General features: G+C 47.8%; 1 protein-coding gene across 2 annotated transcripts in view; it reads right to left on the bottom strand.

The window, feature by feature from the left end:
• Positions 1 to 402: 402 nt before the first annotated feature.
• Positions 403 to 22677, bottom strand: part of LOC144799091 (transmembrane protein 205-like) — a 212725-nt gene continuing 190450 nt past the window's right edge. For both annotated transcript variants that reach the window (XM_078670286.1, XM_078670293.1), the window contains exon 4: positions 403 to 1583. In XM_078670286.1, the coding sequence (XP_078526412.1) occupies positions 1284 to 1583 (300 nt within the window). In that variant the 3' untranslated portion in view covers positions 403 to 1283. The remainder of the gene's footprint in view (positions 1584 to 22677) is intronic.

Below are 22677 nucleotides of genomic sequence, written 5' to 3' on the forward strand. Positions count from 1 at the left end.
ATAGTAGTCATTTCCCACATGTTAACAGAGACTGACGAGACAGAAAGAACATACTCTCATTCAGCTGGACGAACACGACTTAAAGTTTATCTAAGTTGGCTGGTTTCAGTGACTTCTTTACAGAAAAAAATCGGAGTCGAAACCACATAGGACACCGACATTTTTATGTACAGAAGTGCTTATTGCATTTCAGCTTCTAAATAAGTAACGTATAGAATTAACCAAAAGAACACCAAACCCTTGTATGGTAAAGCAAATCATACACGTATGCACTAGATGAGCAAGGAACAGCCACAGTGACTCTTGTGTTTTACGAGTAATCATAGGTCTGTAGCTTAGAAATTTGACGCCAAAAGATTAAAACATGTGCATGTTAACACAGGTGAAGGCAAGACCAACTGCAGAGGTCAAATGCTTTGTATTTACTTAAAGGGTAGTTTTACGTGTATACAATAATTGCAGGCTAGCACAGTCCAACTGCATAACCAGACACCGTATGCATTTTATAGTATAGCAAAACAAACTGCCCCACTTTGTGACAGTATTTGCTGAGGAGCATTTAGAAATGAACCGTATTACAAACGTTATATACTTCCTTGCTAATGCAAGATTTGTAGTATTATTAATAATTATAGACCCCCCCTTCAGTGTTATGCTCCGTACAGTAGAGCATCTCCATAACATATGTACGCTTTGGAACACATAGCACAGCTGGATGTTATGTGCTAGACATTACAGGGGCTATTCTAATAACAGATAAACCCTAACTATCTCCCTCAATGAATACTAAAGCAGAGCAAAATAAGCAAAGCACAGACACCTTTGAAGTGATGCGCAGTGTTGCATCCATGTTTGGAAGCACGTACGTTCCTCACCATCAGCTGAAATGACTGCTGGCACTTCTTTGTGCGTCTCTGTACTATCCATTAAGGAGCAATTATTACAAGGAACGGTCGGCATAATCCAGAAGCATTGCATTTTAAATTTGTTGGCGAATGCACACAAGTAATAGATTCATTTGATAGTTGGCATTTGGTACAAACAGGGTTAATCCAACTTTAATAGTTAATGAACCACTAGAATAAAACAATATTTTAAAAACTGTATATACAACTCCCTTTAACAGACACACAAACTACTACTTTATACACCAAACCAATTTATCACACTGTTTGTAAAAAAAAAAACATTACTGCAGAGTTAGGCTATGCAGGTTCATTTTGTAAACACTGGCATTGATTGCCCCTCTGTGGGACAGGTGATGGGGATAGTGTTCTTGCTGATTACAAAGTGCAACGATGTGCAGCCAAGTAGTATAGACTTAGACCGGTGCAGATGATGCAGCAAATGTTACAAATGGACGATATGTTGTGGTAAAAGTTGAGTTGTCTGGCCAGTGCCCTGTATTTTGGGTCTGACAGACGCAAACTGGAATATGATCTGTTTGAACAAAAGCCAATCTCCTGGCCTAGGCCACGACTCTGCTCAAGCAGGTGCATGTCCGACATGATTTCCGAGGTCCACTTCCCAAACAACTGGGCATTTAAGGCTGCCAGAGTGACTCCGATGAAATGAATGATGATCTGCAGGAATGACAAATATACAAGCTTTAAGAATGTGCATGCAAACAATCACAGTAAGAAAACACCCCTCCCTTTATTTTATTTTTTTACACTTTTCTTTAATTGCTACCCATGACTATACAGCCTCCTACCCAAACTAATTGGCAGGCTCGAAGAAAGTCTTCGTATTGGCTATGAAAAGACTAGGAGACTGGGTGAGATATTATTAACCTCTCCATCATTTTCAGTCCACTGATAATCACACTAGCCCCAATTGCCTGGCAAGAGACAGGCTTGGGCGTTGCCCCATTTGAAGGGTGTTGCCCATACCACATACGAAACCACTTACAGTAAGCTTGGGTACTTCCTCCGCATGTTCCCTTTCCAAGTAGAGGGTCTTCAAGGTGAATATATGACAGGGTACTACTACATTCCCTATCCTTTAGGGGTAACAGAATTAGAGTAAGGGAAGTTGACCATATATTGACACTGCATACTTGCATCTGTGATTAATTATTGGGAGAAGGGAGTATGATATTCATGGTATACTACTAAGTGTATTTTTAAGCTTATATTTTTCGACCTTGAGTTATTACGTAATAATGTTATTGAGAAAGAGGCCAGAGATGATGAGGGCTGCACCCTATTAGCAGCCACTGTTCTCTCAAGTACGTAAGAGGGACCCTCAACATTATGAGTCTAATCGGTGGGTGGTAAAGTAAAGCTTGAAGAACTACCAAAGTTCTAGTTTACGCAACAGTTGCACCCAACTTGGGGACTCTGTTTGAGTAGTTTATTCCCTATTCATTCACACTTGAACCAATGGAATGTAACTATGGAATCGTCCATAGCCATCATAGTTACATCCTACTGGGGACAAGGGAGCACCAATTTCCGTAGATTTGTCAAGCTTGACTCATCAAATTCTATTCCCCGTTCTGTGGATTTTCTAATTCTTTGATTCCAATTTTCAAATGAATCCATTCACTATAACAGCAGGTTACTGCCTGTTCTGTGGGTTTTCTAATTCTTCGATTGCAATTTTCAAATGAATCCATTCACTATTGCAGCACCTATTGTGATAGGTGGCAAATTAGAGGTAAGCATTCACTCAGCATCTCAAAGCTTGAGGTGTCCCCAATGAGAAGGGGTGGACAGTTACTTTTGTAATAGCGGCACATGCGGCTTATGCCTTTGAGATGTTTTACACATGGGTAGAGTTTGTGCCTATCAATGCTGCATCAGGGCAGTTCCCTGCTTCTACAGCAGTAGGCCCACCGGCACACTATAGGGCCTACCAAGATTTGGAAATCCCCTTAACTTCTCAGGAACACCAGCCTCGGTTTGCTGGTCAGTAGCCACATATGCACAGAAATGTCCTTTTGGGGCCCCTGAGCAATGACTGGGCTTCGTGGCCAGTTTTGGCTAGCTACACTCCCGCTCTTCGCCCCAACAACTTAACAACCACTGAGGTAGTAGAGGTGTTAAATTACAGTTACCTTATACAGGAGACTTGTACTCCAGACCAGCTGTAGAGTGGCACCTACATCTCCTATACAAGTACAAACTATTAATCCACAGACTATTAATGCTATCATAAGAAAAGCCTGTGACTTTCTGAATTACTCTCAAGACCAATCAGTTGGAAGCAGTGTATCCATCCATTACACCCCAAAACAAACCTGGAATACTGATTATGTGTCTTCCTATTGAAATGAGGTCACACCTGGAGGAGTGCAACACCTAGGGAAGCATATCTGCATGCATTTACACTAGCACGCATGGTACAACTTCATTGCCAGTTCTCCCTGTTGTAGTTAGACAGGTAAAGAATGAGCACAGAGCTGCATCAGCTCTGTACGTAGCAATGAAGTTAATGGGGAACTTCTCTACAGTGTCCTCTATCATCTTAAGAAATATTAAGTGAGAGACTTCAGTTCTGGCTATACGTCAGAAACTGTAACCTGTTCCCATTCAGGATTGTGAATGGGAGCAACCAAAAAATAATCCCAGAAGTGTATACCTCTGTAGGTAGAGATGCCTTGGGTACTTGACCCATGAAGCCATATTTAAAACCTGAACGTGACATTGCGAGTCCCATTAAATAGAAATCTACAGCAGAAGGGAGCAAGAAACAGAGAGATAAGGAAAAATGGCAGACTGGATCACCCATTTCTCGGGAATCTGGCAAAGGTGGCTATAACTTAATAGACCGCAAAAAAATGTAAAAACCTGAATGTTATCAGTATTCTAATAGCTGCTCGTCATTGTTCTTAGGTCTCATTGGGGAAGGGAGAGGGGATCAGCCTCTGACCCAAGCCGGGTTCGTTAAACACCACTGCAGTTGTTGTGCAGTTCCCTCTGAGATCTGGACGTAGTTGGAAAGATTCCCCGATGCTGCGCCCACTGGAACTTCAGGTCCCACTGCAGAGCCCGCATATGCCACCTGACATGATCCACCAGCAGGATGCCAAGCAGTCTCCAAGTCATTCTCACCAAAATCCAGGATAGAGGCTGAAACATCTGAATCATAGCCCGAATATCCCGGACTCGCTGCTCAGGAGGACAGGCTCGAAACTGCACTGTGTCCAGAACATTTCTGATGAAAGGGAGCGTCTGAGAGGGAGTCAGGTGTGATTTCGGCACGTTGATATTGAACCCCAGCGAGTGCAATCGGTCTGTCGTAGTCTGGAGGTGGGAGCCCGCCTTCAACAGCCAGTCGTCGAGATAGGGGAAGACTGGAAGACTGGAAGCCCTTATCGGCGCAGATTAGCTGCGACCACCGCCATCACTTTCATGAACACTAGAAGGGCATTGGTAAGGCCAAAGGGGAGCATGGTGAACTGTAAATGCTCGTGGCCAACGGTGAACCATAGATAGCGTCTGTGGGCTGGCAGGACAGGAATATGAAAATAGGCATCCTGCAAGTCCAACGCCACCCTCCAGGGTCGAGGGCAGACAGTACCTGAGCCAACGTGAGCATTTTGAACTTCTTCTTCCGGAGGAAGTGGCTGAGGGCCCTGATGTCTAGGATAGGGCTTTTTCCCTCTAGGGCTCCAGAAAGTAGCGGGAATAGCAACCACGACCTACTTCTGGCACAACAACCCTCTCAATAGCTCCCTTGGCTAAGACTGCCTAATGATTCTCCGACGTGCGATCGAAAGACGGTGGCATGGAGGGAGTAGAAGTCTCGAAGGGAAGGGAGTAGGCTATTTACAAAACAACCTGTCCTGTGATGGATTGACAGTAGGGGGTGATGGTGAATCCTGCGGGCACTGGCTGTTAATGGGCCTGAAACGTTGGACTATGAGGGATTGGAGACTACGGGGGGGGAGGGGAGGAGAGACTGAGGCAGAGGCTGGGCAGCTTGAGTGAACAGGTGGTTGGACTCGGCCAGATGTGGCTGGGCGCCCCATCCGTAGCCACGAAAGGGGCATAAAGCAGACTGAAGTGGATGGGAAACGCAGTGAGACCCAAAGATCTGGCCATAGCCAGACAATCTTTGAAGCGCTCTAGTGCCAAGTCCGCTTTGTCGCCAAAAAGACGTCGGCCATCAAAAGGCATGTCCAGGAAAGTTGACTGGACATCCCCCAAAAATGTGATGTCTTCAACCAGGTGTAGCGTCTAAGGGCTACCAACGTGGCAATCGTTCTGCTTAGTTAGTTGGTGGTATCCAGTTCACATCTAATCATGAATTTGGCTGCGTCTCTCCCATCTGCCACTGCCTGGGAGAGAACGACCAGGGTCTCCTCAGGTCACTGAGACAGCACCTGCGCACCGTATCAGCCCAAGAGGCATGTAGTATACAAGGACCACAGTGCCAAGCTGGAGGAAGAGAACATGCGCTTCCCAAGATGATCCATCTTCTTGTATTCCCTATCTGGGGGAGCGAAAGGAGATGCGCCCTTTGAAAAAGAGGCTTGGACCACCAAGCTCTCAAGGTAAGGTGTTGGGTGAGGAAAATTGGGTTGCCTGGGGCCAGGCTATGGTGGCAGGCAATCGTCCTTTTCACAGGAGCCTCTGTGCTGGGCTTGGACTAGAGGCCCAGAAAGACGTCAGTGAGGGCTTTGTTGAAGGGCAGAATCGTCTCAGAGGAGGTTGACGCAGGCTGAAGCACCTCTGTCAGGAGCTTAGTCCTGACTGCCACTGAAGGACGCTCCAGGCACAAGGCCTTGGCCGCCCTTCGCAACACCACAGCGTAGGACGCTCCCTCCTCCGTAGCCATGGTAGGGGGAGAAAGCATGCCACAGTCTTGAAGTGCCCAGACCACTGGTGTCAACCAGCTCCTTTCTCCAGTCCAGCTCTTCTAGCTGGTCTGCTAAAGGGTCCAGCACCCCCTCTCAGTCCTAATCACCACCTTCTGCGCAGTAGGAAACACCAGGGATGAACAGGGGACCAAAAGTACCCTCTGGCGTCGGATCAGATGTCGATAGACGTCGGTCCGGCTCCATCTCAGAGGTGAGGATGGGGATGGCGTCAGCCGGGGGCACGGCCGACGCAGGGGATGGCGTTGTTGGGATCGGCGCAGGGGTAGGTAGAGTAAAATTGAGCGGCGTTGATTCAAATTCGGATCCACGGGAGCCCTCCGGCGCTGGGGCCGGAGCCACTAGCATCGAGGGCCCAGGACCCCGACTGAATGCGGGGCTCAAAGATGCGCCGGCAGAGTCCAGCTGCTCAAAAACGAAGTGGAGGGTCTCGTAAAATTTTGAAGAAGGCACCAGAGAAGGAGCCTTCGAGCGATGACGCTCCGGGTTCTGTGTTGCATCAGCTGACCGAAGGCGATGAGCGCCAGGGCTTCTTCGCCTTCTTCTTCTTCTTAGCCTTCTTCTTCTTAGACTTACCAGAGGACCTCGAGGACTTGGAGTGTGACAAGGTGTGGTGGGTCTGCCAGCATTCCCGAGACCTTCCTCTCTTACGAGACCGGGAAAGAAGCGGAGCCGACCGCTGGCCCTCGTATAGCTTTTGGGACCACACACGCAAAAACTTTGAATTCATGGCCTAGCAGTCGGAGTAGGACTTTGGAGCGTGGTCATGCTCCAGACACCAAAGGCACACTAGGTACGGATCTGTCACAGACATCAGTTTGTGACCGGAGTCGCAGGGTTTGAACCCGGTCCGACATTGGGACATCCCTCGTGCTCAAGAGTCGAAGATTAGTCAAAAAGTGACTAAGGGGTAGCTCTCTCCGGATCTGCGCGGAGCAGTCTTTTGTTCACAATTGTCTGATAATTATGATATCATCCTAGTGCAGTGGTTCCCAAACGGTGCGCCGTGGCTCCCTGGGAGAGCCGTCAAACCTAGCCAGGGGAGCTGCGCACCAAGCACTTTAATGAATTTTTAATGTTGTAGGGGTTGTTGGCTTCACTTAAACTAATTAGACTTAAACGCATGATGTCGATGATTTGTAAGTGCAAACACAAGGAGATGATGGACAGAGCGCTGAAACTTTTCAGACACTCACCCCCGTCACAGATCTGGGTTGAATCCATCATCATTCTTTAGCTCACTTTGCCACCTCAGTTCAGACACAGCTATATGCAAATCAGTCTTGACCCTGTGCCTCATGGGAAAAGTTCAGACCGAACTGCCAAGACCGGTCTTCCCTGAACCGGAAACAAGCATCCTGGGACCGGTTTCTGGGTAACACCCTTCATCAGCCAGGCTAGCTTGAATCCAGTGGCAGTTCAGGCTAGACTGTTCCCATTGGGTGCAGGGTCAAGACTGATTTGCATATGGCTGGGTCCAAACAGGAATGGCATGGTGAGCTATAAACGATAGATTTAGGCCCAGATCTCTGTACTGGGGTGAATGTATGACATTGTTCTGCATTCTGTCCATCGATTGTTCTTTTTGCGTTTGTTACCCCGAGTGGGACGGGTATGCCCAGACGTGGGTACCGTGCTCTCCATACCACTGGAGTCAAGCTATCCTTGCTGATGAGGGCTGAAAGCCCAAAAATGGTCCTAGGATGCTTGTTTCAAGTCTAGGGAGGACCTGGCCTGGCAGTTCGGGCTACACTGTTCCCATTGGGTGCAAGTTCAAGACTGACTTGCATATAGCTGGGTCCAAACTGGAATGGCATGGTGAGCAAAAAACGATGGATTTAGGCCCAGATCTCTGCACTGGGGTGAATGTATGACACTGTTCTGTATTCTGTCCATCTATTGTTCTTTTTGCATTTGTCACCCCGAGTGGGACGGGTATGCCCAGACATGGGTCCCAAGCTCTCCATGCCACTGGAATCAAGCTATCTTGGCTGAAGAGGGCTGAAAGCCCGAAACAGGTCCTAGGATGCTTCTTTCCAGTCCAGGGAGGAGCTGTCCTGGCAGTTCGGGCTAGACTGTTCCCATTGGGCGCAGGGTCAAGACTGATTTACATCTGGCTGGGTCCAAGCTGGAATGGCATGGTGAGCAAAAAACAATGGATTAAGGCCCAGATCTCTGTACTGGGGTGAATGTATGAAATTGTTCTGCATTCTGTCCATCAATTGTTCTTTTTCATGATTTGTAAGTGACATGCCAAAAGCTGTAAATGTAGTACTTAATTGATGGCATGTCTAGGGAAATGGCCTCCATATTTCACTGGATCCCAATATTTCCACACTCCCAAAGTAAGCAGAAGATGTCTGATTTATTTTGTTAGACTCGTTAATAGTTTCGTTTTTTCCGGATGCATTTTACACCAATGCAAGTTATCAGGAAAGTACAGTTGTCCTGTCTATTAAACACACTAAGTATTATTAAGTATTGACATTTGTACTTGAATCATAGGTACTTCCAGTACACATTTCTTTCAGTACACCCACTTCCAGACAGGCCTGCTCTCTCCTGGAGCACAGGGCAGAAGAACACCATATGCGGCATAATGACAACATTTGGAAGCAAGAAAGAGGGTTTCAGGTTTTAAAGTCTTTATTTCGATAATAAAATCATAAAAGACAACATTTAAAAACACATAAAATTTGGACAACATAACAATATACCAATATACTGACATTTTACAACTACAGTAAACTTGTCCAAGTTTAAAGTTTTTTAACAATATCTAAATATATTTAAAAATAGTTATTAAACATCCAAGCAATACAAAGACAAACCTGACCAGATAGTTCTAAGAGTGTAGAAACAATGAATGAATTAAAACATTCTTGATACGTTATACATTATCCTGTATTAAGAAAAGACAATGGTGAATTAATTGAAAAGCTGGAATTTGGTCTTGTTTTTATCTACTTTTTGCCCTAATGGCCCAAGCCCACCCTAAAAATTTCGCTACACTCACCACGAACACCTCTGAGGTGTTAGTTTTTAATACCCAAAGAGCCTCAGAGGACCTTCTGTAAGTGAGGCGTTGAAACAGAGGTTTTATCCATTTTCTTCGTGGTGCTAGGTAGGTTGGACAGGCAAATAAAAGGTGTCCCTCAGTTTCCCTGTGACCTGGGCACCAACAACAAAATTCCGTTGCCCCAGTAACCCAATTTTTTGTAAAGGAATTCAATGGCAAAGATCCCACACGAAACTGGTGATAAAGTTTCTTATCCAACGGCCTGGTGATGATATCCCAGTAGGTCTCGCGGGATGGATCCAACTTAATGGTCAGAAACCTTCCCGTTAGACTAGCAGAGCTGGAAGCAGTCACTAGGGATTGACAGACTGAGGCCCAGTACAGTGCCTTAAATTCCTGTTTTGAGGGGAAAACATTGGTTCCCGGAGATACCCACAGCTGTTCCAGTCCCATTTCGACCAGAATGGTTTTAACAGTGCGTAGCCATGGAATTCTCCCGGAACCCCCAATTGACCTCACCTCAGCTAATTCCTTAGCAAAAAGGGCGAGGTCGGGAGAGGTCCATATGCGCCTCCAGAGGGCCACCAGTCTGAACCTTGCCATCTCATTAATTGGGTTGCATCCCAGGTCCAGGCACAGTGGTATAGATGGAGTAGATTGAGGTAGCCCTTCCAAACTCCGCATGAACTTCCACTGTATTTTAAACAAGCTGGAGAGATCCATATGTCATGAAAAACAGAGGGGAGAGCAAGGTATTTGGTTCACCAAGTGAACGGGGGAATACTCCTGTACCCCTGGGTATATCAATAGAGAAAAAAAGAAGGAGTACCACCCAGTGGAAGTCACAGTTCCTAATAGGGTGCAGGCTGGAACAAAAGGGGGAAAAAAACTCCTTTTGTTAAAAAACCCCTCACTCACCACCTAGTGGTGACATGCTTCATCATCGGGGTCCACCCTAATGACCTAGCGTCATCAGGGTGTGCTACAACACCTGATTACAGTGGAGCTGGTTGTGAGTGAGGATGCTTGAAAAGGAAAAAAGTATGTGTGTTAAAAATTGTCCTGGTTTAACTTAAGAAATTAAAGTTTTATTTATAAGCAACTGGACAATATTAAAAACAAAAGTGCGAGATAGAGTGTGGGTAATTATGAGCCCATGTATCTCTATGTGTTGTCAGGTCTACATGTTTCAACCATAAAGGTGTAGGTTCACCAGGTTTTCTTCAGGACCGTTGCCCTGAGAGTGGATGGTGTGCGTCCCCTAAAAGGCGCGCCCAGTCCTACTCTCTGGGACCACAATAGTGAAAAAAAAGTAGATGTCTGCGGTAAACGCTAAAACCCGGTTGGGTTTGCGTGAAAAATCAAAATACTCGTATTAGGGTATTGTGAAACCTCATAGGGCGGGGAGAGGTTAACCTTGTGGGGAGAACGTATTAGTTCTGTGAGGAGGTCACTGGCCGAATACCTACTGCGGTCCTCCGCCCTGTTGCAGAGATCCATATGTCCCCAGAGATCTGCACCATACAACATTGCAGCATTAATCTTTGAATTGTAAATCTTTAACGCTGGATTGACCCGTTTAGTGATCGATCTTTTTTGCTCACTCAAAAGACAACCGGTTAGTCGGGCAAATTTTAACTGTTGTACTCCTATCTGCTCTTTCCATCGTAAACGATGGTCGAGGGTGACCCCTAAATAAGTCATGGTCTCAACTTGTTCCAAGTTAACTCCATTCATACTTTCAGAACTCCGCATAAAATGACTCTTGGTAAGAACCATAAACTTGGTTTTACCCACATTTACCTTAAGGTCATTGATGGCACAGAACTCCTCGAAGCGGTCCAGGGCCAGCTGTAAACCACTACGGGTCTTAGAGAGGAGTAAAGTGTCATCGGTGAAGATGAGCATGGGGAACCTTGTCCCTGCCAGAGAAGGGGCATCAGTGGGGGTAGCTGCAAAGAATTTAACTACTTGGTCAATAAATAACAGAAAGAGTATGGGCGCCAAGACACACCCCTGACGGACTCCTCGAGTTACAGGGAAGCAGTCCGTCACCTGTCCTTGACCTCCCCACCTCACCCTTGCAAAGTTGTCCTCATGCATTTTAACAATTAGATCAAGTAGTTCCATGGGTAGTCCTAAATCTCTCAGAACACACCACAGTTTATCCCTCGGCACCAGGTCAAATGCCGACTTCAGATCAATGAACGCGGCAAAGATGGTTCCACCGCCAAGCAGCACCACCTTCCAGTAGATTAGACAAAATCTAAACACCTGGTCGATGGTGCTCGTGCCAGATCTGAAGCCTGCTTGCATGGGAGACAAGATATCCTCCAGTTCCATCCAGCCTTGAACTCCGCCTAAAACCATCCGTGCAATAACCTTTTGAAGGGAGTCGATAAGACTAATCGGGCGATGATTGCCCGGGTTGGACTGGTCACCTTTTTTATAAATTGGGAGGATCTCGGCCCCCTTCCAAGACTTGGGAATTCTAGCCCCTTTTGCTATCGCATTTGCTATCTTGGTAATTTACGGCACCCAGAGATCGGGGTTGGCTTTGAACAAATCAGCAGGAATTAAGTCCATCCCTGGTGCTTTCCCCCGCTGGGTCAGGCCAAGGGCTAACTCCGCTTCATGTTCAGTGAAAATCAGTTCCTCCCCGTAGACAGGCATTATGAACACCCTACCTGATGTTGGGAGGAGTTCCAAATTCTCAGCACTGAATTGGGCAGAGTAATGGTTCACCCAAACATCAGGAGGTACGTAGTTTGTGGGAGTAGGGGAGTCTGGGTCTCTGCCCCACTTTACAAGTTCCCAGAACTTAGTCTGGTTATTTGAAGTGGAGGCATCCAAGAGGTCAGACCAGTGCGTATCTTCCCACTCTCGTTTTGCCTCCCACTGAATTTTCTTATACTGCACCCTTGCTGCCTTAACATCACACATGATCCGGGACTTTACCGCTTTGACAAGATGGCTATAAGCCTCCCTACACTTCTTATTATACCATTTCTGGCGGGGGCCATGTGTTTTAACGGTTCCCTTAGGACATGGTAAAGATAGGAGGAGCTTAAGCTGGTCAAAACAACATTCGTGAGACTCGATTGTGCTTTCAGGACTAGGCCCCCCAGGATCGGCAGACATAAACTCATGTAGCGTGTTAGAAACCACAATCTTAATACTTTCCAAGAGAGTCTCATCCCCCGCTAGCCTAGACCATTTTAACCTTCTTCGATCATTAGACAGAGCGACATCCCCTGTCCGCAAGGTATCTGGTTCATTCAATCTATCCATACCCGGCAGCCTTAGTTTAAGCGACAACGGGTTATGGTCGCTTTCTGGGTGGGGTATCACTTCCATATCTATCGGAAGTGGCCAGAATTCCACCTTTAACAAAAAATAATCTATGCGACTTTTCCTTAATCCATTATCAAAAGTATTATTGGCGCATAGATCGGATGTAGTGCGACCATTAACGGCCCTTAACCCCCAAGTCAAACATAGAGCCATCCAGTTCAATGCAGCCTCAGTCCCTTTAACAATTTTATCAATAGACAAATCCGGGATATTCCAAGCTGCGTCCTCTGCGGACCCCCAGCTGTCCCCTGCAGCATAAAGCGGCTCAAAGGTACAGTTCAGGTCTCCGGCTAGAACAAGAAAGTTATCTCTTCCCAACCCACCAAGGTACCTGTCCAATACATCGACAATACCAGGGCAGCGACCACCCGGTAGGCCTCGTGCATAAATATTAATAATGATCAAATCACGTTGGCCATCCTTACTCAATTTAATGCCCATAAGGTCTGGGTGTTCTACAAATATCTCAGACGGGTAGTAACCCAATGCCTGCTTCACCCAGATCACCAACCCCCCTGATGCCCGCCCTTTGCTGCCCCTGATAGCTGGTTTAAAAAAATTAAGAAACCCAACCCTATGGATTGGATCTGGTGCCCAAGTTTCCTGGAGTAATACAACATCAAATATATCGACAAATTCCAACCAATCCTCAGAGTACAACCGTCCCTTGACCCCTGCCACATTCCATGAGACTACATTAATTGTTTCGAGTGGGGGTGCTACAATACATGGGGAAGGATGAACCATTGTCAAATGTACAGCCGGGATCGCCAATTCGCTCCCTTTTCCTGGCCTTCTCACCTTGTTGACATCCCTATCCAAACGTTCCACCCCCAACATGACCTCTGTCATATCCTCAATAATTAATGCAGCATTCTCCTCCGTTGCAAGTGGCACTAAGCCCGCCTCCTCAGTATTCACAAGAGACGGGCCCCCCAACTTGGCTCAGCTACCACATTCCCACAGCCCTCAACAGTGTTAGTCTTCCTAATAGGTGGATGTAGTCAATCTATGGCCTCGAGATCCGAAAGGGGCCCAAAACGATTGAAAAGTAAGGGATACTGCGGGGGGTAAGGTGTTCTGGCTGTAGGGTACCTCCTAACTGGGAGTCTCATGGGTGTGGAGCCAGAAGGAAAATTACAACATCTCTGAGGATAAAAATAAGCAAGCCCCAGAGTTTGTACATCCCCCAATCTGGCAAACCTGGCTTCCCTTCGAATAGTATCCACCACCCAGGGATCCTTAAATGATATTAGTATGCAATCGCCCTCTAAGTCTTTGGTACCATGACCCACCCAATCAACTCTCCTCACAAATAGGATTTCTGCAAAAGATGAAGGTGGGAGGGGGCGGTTTTTATTCAGCCAAAATACCACTTTATTACGTAAGTCCCCATGTGTTTCCTTAATGCCCTCCTTTAACGGGGCTACCCCTGTTAACACTATTGTGTGTTGAGTTGCTTCAGGGGGTAAATCTGTGCGGGGAAAAGCATGCTTATTTAATTTCCCCACAGTTGGGATATTGGTGTTATAGTGATTAACTGTCTGCCCTGTGAGCGTCTGTGATGAAATACTAGGGGCGGATTTTACACGGTCATCCAACCGTGCTACTTGCGTTCGATCTGTATTGGATTTGGCAGTAACCTTCTTGGGTGCCTGTGACAAAGTATCTACAGCTACAATGCTGGGTTTATCCCTAGGTCTCCCCCCCACTATTGGTTTATTTACATCTACACCTGTTATTACAGGGATAGTGGCTTTTCCAGAGGGAACATTTTTCGTACGTTTTGTTTTGTTCACTGGGGAGATAAAATCCCCTCCCACTGGAGTGGGGACAGTTAGCTTTTGTAGTAGGCCCAAATTTGTACTTACTACAGACTCCAAAACATCTAATTTAACAGTCATCAACCTGGATCGCTCCAGGACGGGAAGTAGGAGGGTTTTAATCATAGTCTCCATTTTTACCAATAGGATTTCATCACTATTGAGGCAGGTTGGGCAGGGATTAGATGAGCCCAAGGGTATAAAGGAGGGGCATAGCACATTGGGGAATACCGAGGGTAATTGAAGTGCGGTGGGCTGCTTAAAGTCAGAAGCACCAGTACTAGATGGATCATTTAACTTGGGCAACTTTTGGTCTCTCCCCCCCCTGGTGGCTCATATCCATTTTCCTCTTGCGGGGTACCGGTCCCAAGGGATCAACCTCTACTGATAATTTCAAATCAGGATTATTGGTTGAGTGCAGACTTTCTGAACTAGTTTCATTACCCCCGCTAGACTGAGTGTCATCGAGGTTCAGGTCATCATCTACGAGAGAATCTGAAGGGCCCACCCCCTCTCCCTCTGTATGGACTAGTGCCTCAGTGGTAACAGAATGTAGATTATTATATGATACTTGAGCGACAGGGCTGGTGATTGTTGCCAACCCACCCAACGAGGAACGCTTACCATTAACTAAATCTAAGGAGAGTCTTTCCTCTACCATTGCTATCTCCTTTTCCAATATCCCAGTTGCTCGAGTGATAAAGGCATCGAGTGGTCCAGAAACTACTCCCTTAGTTGTTTGCAGTTGGACTGTACGATCTTTACCTGACCTTAAAGGCATGTTAAGATGGACTAGGGCTAACTGTACCTGTATTATGCCACACACAGTTTTAACAACGGATGCTTTAGCAACACTGGGTCCCACACAATGAAAATATAGATAAATAAACACGTTATTTGCCAAAAAGTATGGGCCAACCCAACCTCGGACGGCCACAGACGGTCCCGCCCTTGTCCCGGGCTTCTCCCGGCGCACTCCCGCGCAGCGGGTGCACTGAATACCTTTGAAGCTACTGTGAGTTGAGTGCTGGGCGGGTGGGCGGGTCCAGCAGGGAGAGCAGCCCAGGTGTGCTCAATGGGCCTCGCAGGGACTCCTGGTTGCTGGAGTCCCTGCCTCGATGCTCGCAGCCCTGTCGGCAATTCCACACAGCCCCAGTCCTTGCAGGGAGCAGCCCCTCGCTGGCAGCAGCTCCGGATGGACGCGGCACGCTGCGGGTCCCGGGAGGTAGAAGATCAGTAGCAGCAAATGGTAAGTCCCAGCAGAAAGACAACAGCAAGTTCGCGGTTTACAGGGTCATTTAATAAAAAAATGCGGAATTTATTTTACTTGCATTGATTTGGAGGCAATTTTAGGGAGGAGACAACAAAAATAAGCTGTATGCGGTTGTTAGTCACCCTGCTGAGATAGGTGTTTTGGCTTGTATGACATGGGTAGAAATGGAAGTGAATGCAAATATTCCTTAAGCGCAAAAAACACTTTGGCAATGGGGCCTACATGCATAGGGGTGCTATCTAGCACTGTAAGTGGGATCCAAAAGTTTGAGGGGTACTCTAAAAAAGGCATTGGCAAAGAAGTGTAACTAGGAATATTTTATTAGAGGCATCGCCTTGGTAATACGAAACACCGTGCATATATGATTATAATACCTTCATCAGCTTCATCCAATTATTTCAAGGGAGAAAAATGTAAGTACTCCCGAGGCCGGGCTTACATGGAAAAAAAAACAGTGGGGAGCCAAGGGCAACAGCCAATGGGTCAAGGAAGGCATTCAAAGGACAAGGGTCTAAGAAGATGGGCCGAAGACTCTTATCCTTTTTCGGCACAAGACAATAGTGAGAGTAACAACCCTTCCCTATTTCTGGTTCCAGAACCTTCTCAATGGTTCCTTTGGAAATTAAAACTCATACCTCTTGCCACAAAATTTGCTCTAAGGTAAGAGAAAGGTTGGTGGAGCAGGAAGAAAGGATAGGACATATTATGCTGAATGATGTGAAGGGCCCATCTGTCAGATGTAATGGATCGCCACCCTGGGAGGAGGTACTGAATCCTGTGCCCACGTGAGGCTTGTGCTAGACAAAGCGTCTTGGTGGATTTTGCCAGAAGGAAAGGGGAATGGGAGGACTGATGCCCTTGTAGACCTGCACGTCGCCTGTCCGATCCACATCCTCTGCCTTGAAAGGACTGGGGTGATGGCAGCAGTGGCTGGGGAGTCTGGTATTACCTTTGCACCAGCCCCCTAGAGTTGCCTTGAACTTTATGGAGAGAAAACTGTTTGGCAAGAGTCAGAAGACCCAGGCAGCATGTCATGGCTCCTATTTTCTTTGAAGCATTCCTAATGAGAATTGGCTTTTTGACATAAGCCATCGAAAGGTGCATCCATAAGACAGACCCGTACATCTCTGGAGAATCCTGTGGAGCCTGTCCCTCCATGATGTGGAAGCACCAGACTGGTGCCAACCGCCCTTCCCAGACAAGCACTTACTATCAAGGCCAGCATGAAACACTTTTCTGGGCACATCTTGACTATTCTCAATGGTTTGAGTCGGTGATAACTGGAGTTCTTCCGAAAAGATTGTCAAAATCTCGCTGGCTAGGCTTCGTAGATTCAGCGACTACACTTTGGGGCGGTGATAAAGGGGAGGGCGTTATCTATAATGGTGGGCCACACGGCCGAGCGCAACCGGAGAGTGAACGAGCTGGAAACAGAGATCTTGAGACTTGAACGCGCTACTGCGCAGGACCCCGATCCAGATGCTCAACATACTCTTAATATTAAGAGTCAGGACTATAACCAACTGCTCTTAGAGGACGCCAACAGGCGGGCTCTCGCCACCCGCCATAGAATATATGAACAGGGCGAACAAACTGGGAAATTATTGGCATGGCTGGAGCGTAAGGAGCAGTCGGCGAGGTGGGTGCGGGCAATAAAGGGGCCTGATGATTCACTGATTACCGACCCCCGGGGCATTGCAGAGGCATTCACGAAATATTACGAGCAAATATATGGTCTCCCACAGCATTTCCATGTGCAATTTGCGGCAGATCTTCTCGCTACGATCAATGTAGTATGTATCTCCCAACAAGACTGTGAGACCCTTGATGCTGATATTTCGGCTGAAGAGATCCGGAGAGCTATCTAAGACATCCACTCGGGTAAGGCGATGGGCCCTAATGGGCTTCCGATCGAGCTCCTAAAACCTATGGCCACGAAACTTGCCCCCCACTTGTTAAATGTATTCAATGAATGTTTGAAGACTGGACACCTCCCGGCTGATATCCGTGCAGCCACCATTTTGGTCATCCACAAACCCGGCAAACCAGTGGAGGAATGCTCATCGTATCGACCCATCTCGCTGATAACCGTGGAGGCCAAAATTCTGGCCAAATTGTTAGCTAATCGTCTGCTCCCCTATCTCGCCGACTTGATTCATCCTGACCAGTCGGGATTCATGCCATGGCGAAATACGGCGCGTAATCTACGCTGAGTTCATGGCGCACTGGGACGGGTAGAGACATTGGAGGAAAATGCGGTATTGCTTGCGCTGGAAGCAAAAATGGCGTTCGACACCGTAGCATGGGGTTACCTGTTTGCTATTCTGCCGCGCATAGGGCTTGGGCCCAAAATACTTGGGTGGATCAAACTTTTGTATGCGCTCCCCATGGCCCACGTTTCTGTAAACAATCATCGCTCCGAACCTTTCCGCCTCTGCCGCGGTACGCGGCAGGGATGCCCACTATCGCCGCTCCTCTTTGCCCTGGTTCTTGAACCTTTCGCAGTCTGGATTAGAGGTGACCCAGGTATCAGAGGCATTAAATGGACGGATGAACACGAAGACAGAATATCGCTATATGCTGACGATATTCTGCTCTATCTAGCCTCGCCTGCACGCTCACTCTGCCGTGTGCTCCACATTTTCCACATATTTGGGGCCCACTCGGGCTACCAGATAAACTGGTCCAAATCCCAGATGTATTCCCTCTGGGGTGACCCTCCACAAAGTCCTCGAGGATATAGCATTCCCGTAGCGGCCCGAGGATTCAAATATCTGGGCATCTTCATAACTATTGACGCAGCATTGTTTTATGAATAAATCTATTGGGACCGTTGCAGAGGTTTAGACCGGATGTCACCCACTGGAAGACACTCCCCCTCACTCTCCAGGGATGTGCGTCTTTATTCAAGATGCTCTCCCTACCGCTCTTTCTATATGCCCTCCAGAATACTCCCATCCCGGTCCCTGACCTATTTCTTGCAGATAGAGGCTACAGTCAGAGGCCTTCTTTGGGACAACAGGTCGCCCCGAATAGCCCTAAATAAACTCACAATGGGATGGTATGACGGGGGTATCGGGCTGCCAGATATGCGTCTCTATTATCAGGCCTCGCAATTAGTCGCCATCAACAAATGGGTGTTTGGGTCGCACACTAACCCCAGTTTCTGTACCGATCTTTGGCTAATGGGAAAGGGAGGTTACAACAGAGCACTCTATACCAATCAGAAGAAATTATGTTTGACTGGCCCTACGGACCATACAATAGAGGTGTGGCATGGAGTGCAACGGCGGATGAGGTGGTGGGGGCGCCTAACGAAGGCCATCCCCTTGTGGGAACCTGACGTCCTGGGTCGACTGAGCGCTTGTGCAGGGTTCGACAAGTGGGATATGATCGGAATATCGACGGTGGTAGATTTGTGGAATAAAGGTAAAAAGGCGTCTTTTGCGGAGCTTCAAACCAAATATCAATTAGCACCATCAGAACACTTGGGATATCTCCAAATTAGCCATGCCATAGACTGTGCCCTCCCTAAGGACGCCCCCCTCCCTGACTCCTCTCCTCTTGAAGACAGACTATTGCTAGACCCCATGGACCGTAAAGCCATCTCCCTTACTTACAAGAAACTGATCAACAACTGGACTGACCCAATGCAGAAGCTACGGAAGGGTTGGGAGGCGGACTTGGGGACAATAGCAGATGAGGACTGACTAGAGGCCCTGACTTCCCCTCGGGAGGGGGCCATTCCTATGCGTCTTTGTCTTGTTCAGCTTAAGGTCCTTCATCGAGTGTACTGCTATTCAAACTAGTTAGGAGACCAGACACGCTCTGCCTTCGACACTGTAACCAAATTGGCTCCGTCATACACATCCTATGGGAATGCCCCTATATACAACAGTACTGGACAGACGTCACCCGACAGTTGGTAAAGACTTGCAACAAACCCATACAGCCATCTCCCAAAATGTGTCTCCTCAATATCTGGGAGGCAACAGACCTCACCCAATTAGAACAATCATGGGCCACTATGGGGTGGAGTATAGCAAAACGAAATATTGCCCAAAAATGGGGGGTGGACACGGTACCACAACTACGGGACTGGGCTAAAGACATGGACCATGCAATGATAGCGGAGAAAACAATATATAAAGAGAGAGGCTGCCCACGTAAATGGGATCAGAAGTGGGGACATTGGAACAAATACAGGGGTGAACTATACATCTCCCCCACGATAGACCTTAGGAGGGAGAGGCAGGCAAGGTTGGAAGAAGTGGGTGATGACATGGTGGTATAATATCAGTTGCACCGAAACAATGTGTGTAGATGGTGCCCCCTAGCCCGCAGGCAGGATGGTGACCCTCATTACACATCTGATATTTTTGCACGGATTGATAGGGTGGGCTCCGGGTGGACTGCAGGCTGTATCATGATGCCAAAGTTTTGTACCTCCTACTGAGATGTCTATGTACTGTCAATAACGCTGCTATTTGTTTTCTAATAAAAATGTTTTTTTTTTAAAAATGAAATCTCGCTGGCTACGTCCCAGAGGGCATGCATATATTGGCCCATCAAACAAACTGCATTGATTGAACTCCGTGCTAGGCTAGCCATAGAGAAAATGTGTTTCTCCAAACACCTCAATCCTCTTAGACTCCCAATGGGGGGGAGCCATGGAGAATGAATAGGGGTTCACTTTGCAGGCTGAAGCTTGAACAATCAGACCCTCTGGAGTAGGATGTTAAGTTAAAAAAAATCAGGGACATCGGGCACCGGTCAGTGGCATCTGCCTGTTCTATGTTGGGCAAAACAGGGATCTGACCAGGTGCCCATTAAGTTGTCAGAGTTGTCAACAATCTCTTCCTAGTGGACAAGGCAGATGGAGATCAGCACCCAGCCATCAACCTGCGCAAATTCAAAGAGTGGCTTTGTCTATCGCCACTTTTCAAGATGAAGGCGATCCACTTGCTGCGGGATATCCTCAGAAGGCGGGACTGGATGGCGCGTCTGGACCTCAAGGACGCCTAGCTCTCGATTAAGATCCCCTCTGACCCCACAGGAGGTTCCTTCAATTTTTCGGGCGGGGCAAGATTTACGAGTTCGCTGCCCTACCCATTGGCCTATCCTCCGCACCTTGGTGCTTCACGAAGGTCCACAGGCCAGTTGTGGAATACCGAAGGTCGCAGGGGATCAGACTCTTTGTCGACCGCGACAACATCTTGATAATGGTTCAGTGCCCCAACAAGCTGACGCTACAACTTCGAACCTGGGATCCATAATCTATGAGTCCAAATCCCTGCTAGTCCCCCTTCAGAAGGTGATTTTTATGGGTTTCTTGATCGACACCGTTGAGGCTTCTCTCAGCCTTCCTTCAAGGATAGTGACAAAAATATGCGACTAATTGCGGCCGGGCACTCTCCAAGCTCGCATCTCTCTGAGACAGGTAGCACGCATGGTGGGCCTCCTCTCCTCCTCCATTCAGGCAATCTTTCCAGGGCCTCTTCATTGCTGCACCCTCCAACAATTGAAGACTGCCCACCTGCGCAAGGGGCTCTTGTATTCTCAACAGGTGACCCTCTCCATGGAGGCCAGGGAGGAGATTAACCTGGTGGCTGGCCACCATGGAAAGGTCGGGCAATTTTTAGTTCTGCTCCAGACATCGTCATAGAGTCTGACATCAGCAGCAGGGTAGGCTGGGGCGCCAGATCTGGAGAGTTTTCCACAGAAAGTTTGTGGTCTCCTCTCGAACAACATTTAAGTATAAACTGCTTGGAGCTCCTCAGGGCCTGTGTTCTCCTCAAGATGGACAACGTTTTGGCGGTACGTTACATCATCAACCACCTACGGGGCACTCGTTCGAAGGCCCTCTACGACCTAGCCACCATCTTCTGGCAATACTGCCTGGTTCGCCATATATCTGTTACGGCGGAATATCTTCTGGCTCAGGACTACCAGGTAGCGGACTTTCAGTCCCACAACATCCGGGATGCGAGCCTGTGGAAGCCTCATGCAGGGGTATTCTCGGACCTCCGAGATAAATGGGGTCCTTTTTCAGTGGAATTATTTGCCTCCCACCTGGACCACGAACTGCCCAGGTTCTTCAGTTGGAGACCGGATCCCTTGGCGGTGGCCATGGATGCGTTTCTCCAGGTTTGGAAGTGTTATGCCTTTTCCCAATTCACTATGATCACAAGGGTCTCAGCCCAAGTCCGGCGGCAGTCGTTGGAAGTGGTGATCGTTACTCCAATTTGGAAGTCGCAAGTCTGGTTTCCATTTCTTTGGTAACTTTCTTGGGATTCTCCAATCCCACTCCCCCTGTTGTTTCCAGCGCTGTTATTCAGTCCTGCACAACAACCCCACCTGCTCATCTTGAAGGGGATCACTGTCACTCATGGTATGGTGATTACTGGGGACGATGGTCGGTACCAGGCATTTTGGGAGCTGCTGGGAAGTTCATGTCAAAGGCCTGGGTAGATCGCACAATCAAGCTTTATACGTCTACCTAGAGAAGATGGTCCCGTTGGTGTCTGCGACGGGACCTCGATTCCGTGGCAGTGGATGTGACCCATGTCTTCAAATGTTTGGCCGAGGAGGGTTTGGCATGCAGGTCCATTAATACCTTCCGGTCCGCTATTTTTATTTTTATTTTTTTTTTTGATTTTTCAAAAACCTATATGGAAAAAAAATGCACAGCATAGTTCCACAATACCAAAGAATTAAGCACAGCAATACATTGCATCACGGCAGAGATAGTTGCAAACTCATGTCACATTGGAGACAATGCCAAGGAGAATTGTCATGAAGCCACAGGAGAGCTGAAATCAGATGACAGGAGGAGGCACCATGTGTAGAGGAAGAAGGCCGAGTGAGTGAAGGGGCCGTGAATGAAAAGGAAGCAACTCATGGACTAACACCTGCGGCTGCTGTCGGCGGGGAGCCGGGAGGAGTCGCAGGATGCCGTGGGTCGTGTCTTGAGAGGTAGGTGACGAATGGGCCCCATATGTGCAGTGGACGAGACTAAGCTAGTGAAAGGTCCCAGAACTCAGATAGGAGACTTTGGCAGCGAGACACATCTTCGAGCCAGAGGGCCGTCTTAGGTGCAGGCCTACGACCCTAGCGCATGGAGACCCTATGCCGCGCGAGGGCCAGCAGCACGGCAGTCAAACGACGAGAGGCAGCTGGGCAAAGTTTAACGAAACCTAAGAGGCGGATCACTGGGTCAGGTTGAAAAGGTGTCAAGGTGATATCGGAGATAATTGCACAAACTTCACGCCAGTATGCCGAGACTCGGGGGCACAGCCAGGCAAGATGAGAGAAATTAGCCGCGGAGGCGGAGCAACGCATGCATCTGTCACTTGCTACAAGACCCAATCTATGAAGTTGG

Source organism: Lissotriton helveticus, chromosome 1_2 (assembly GCF_964261635.1).
Source record: "Lissotriton helveticus chromosome 1_2, aLisHel1.1, whole genome shotgun sequence".
NCBI lineage: Eukaryota > Metazoa > Chordata > Amphibia > Caudata > Salamandridae > Lissotriton > Lissotriton helveticus.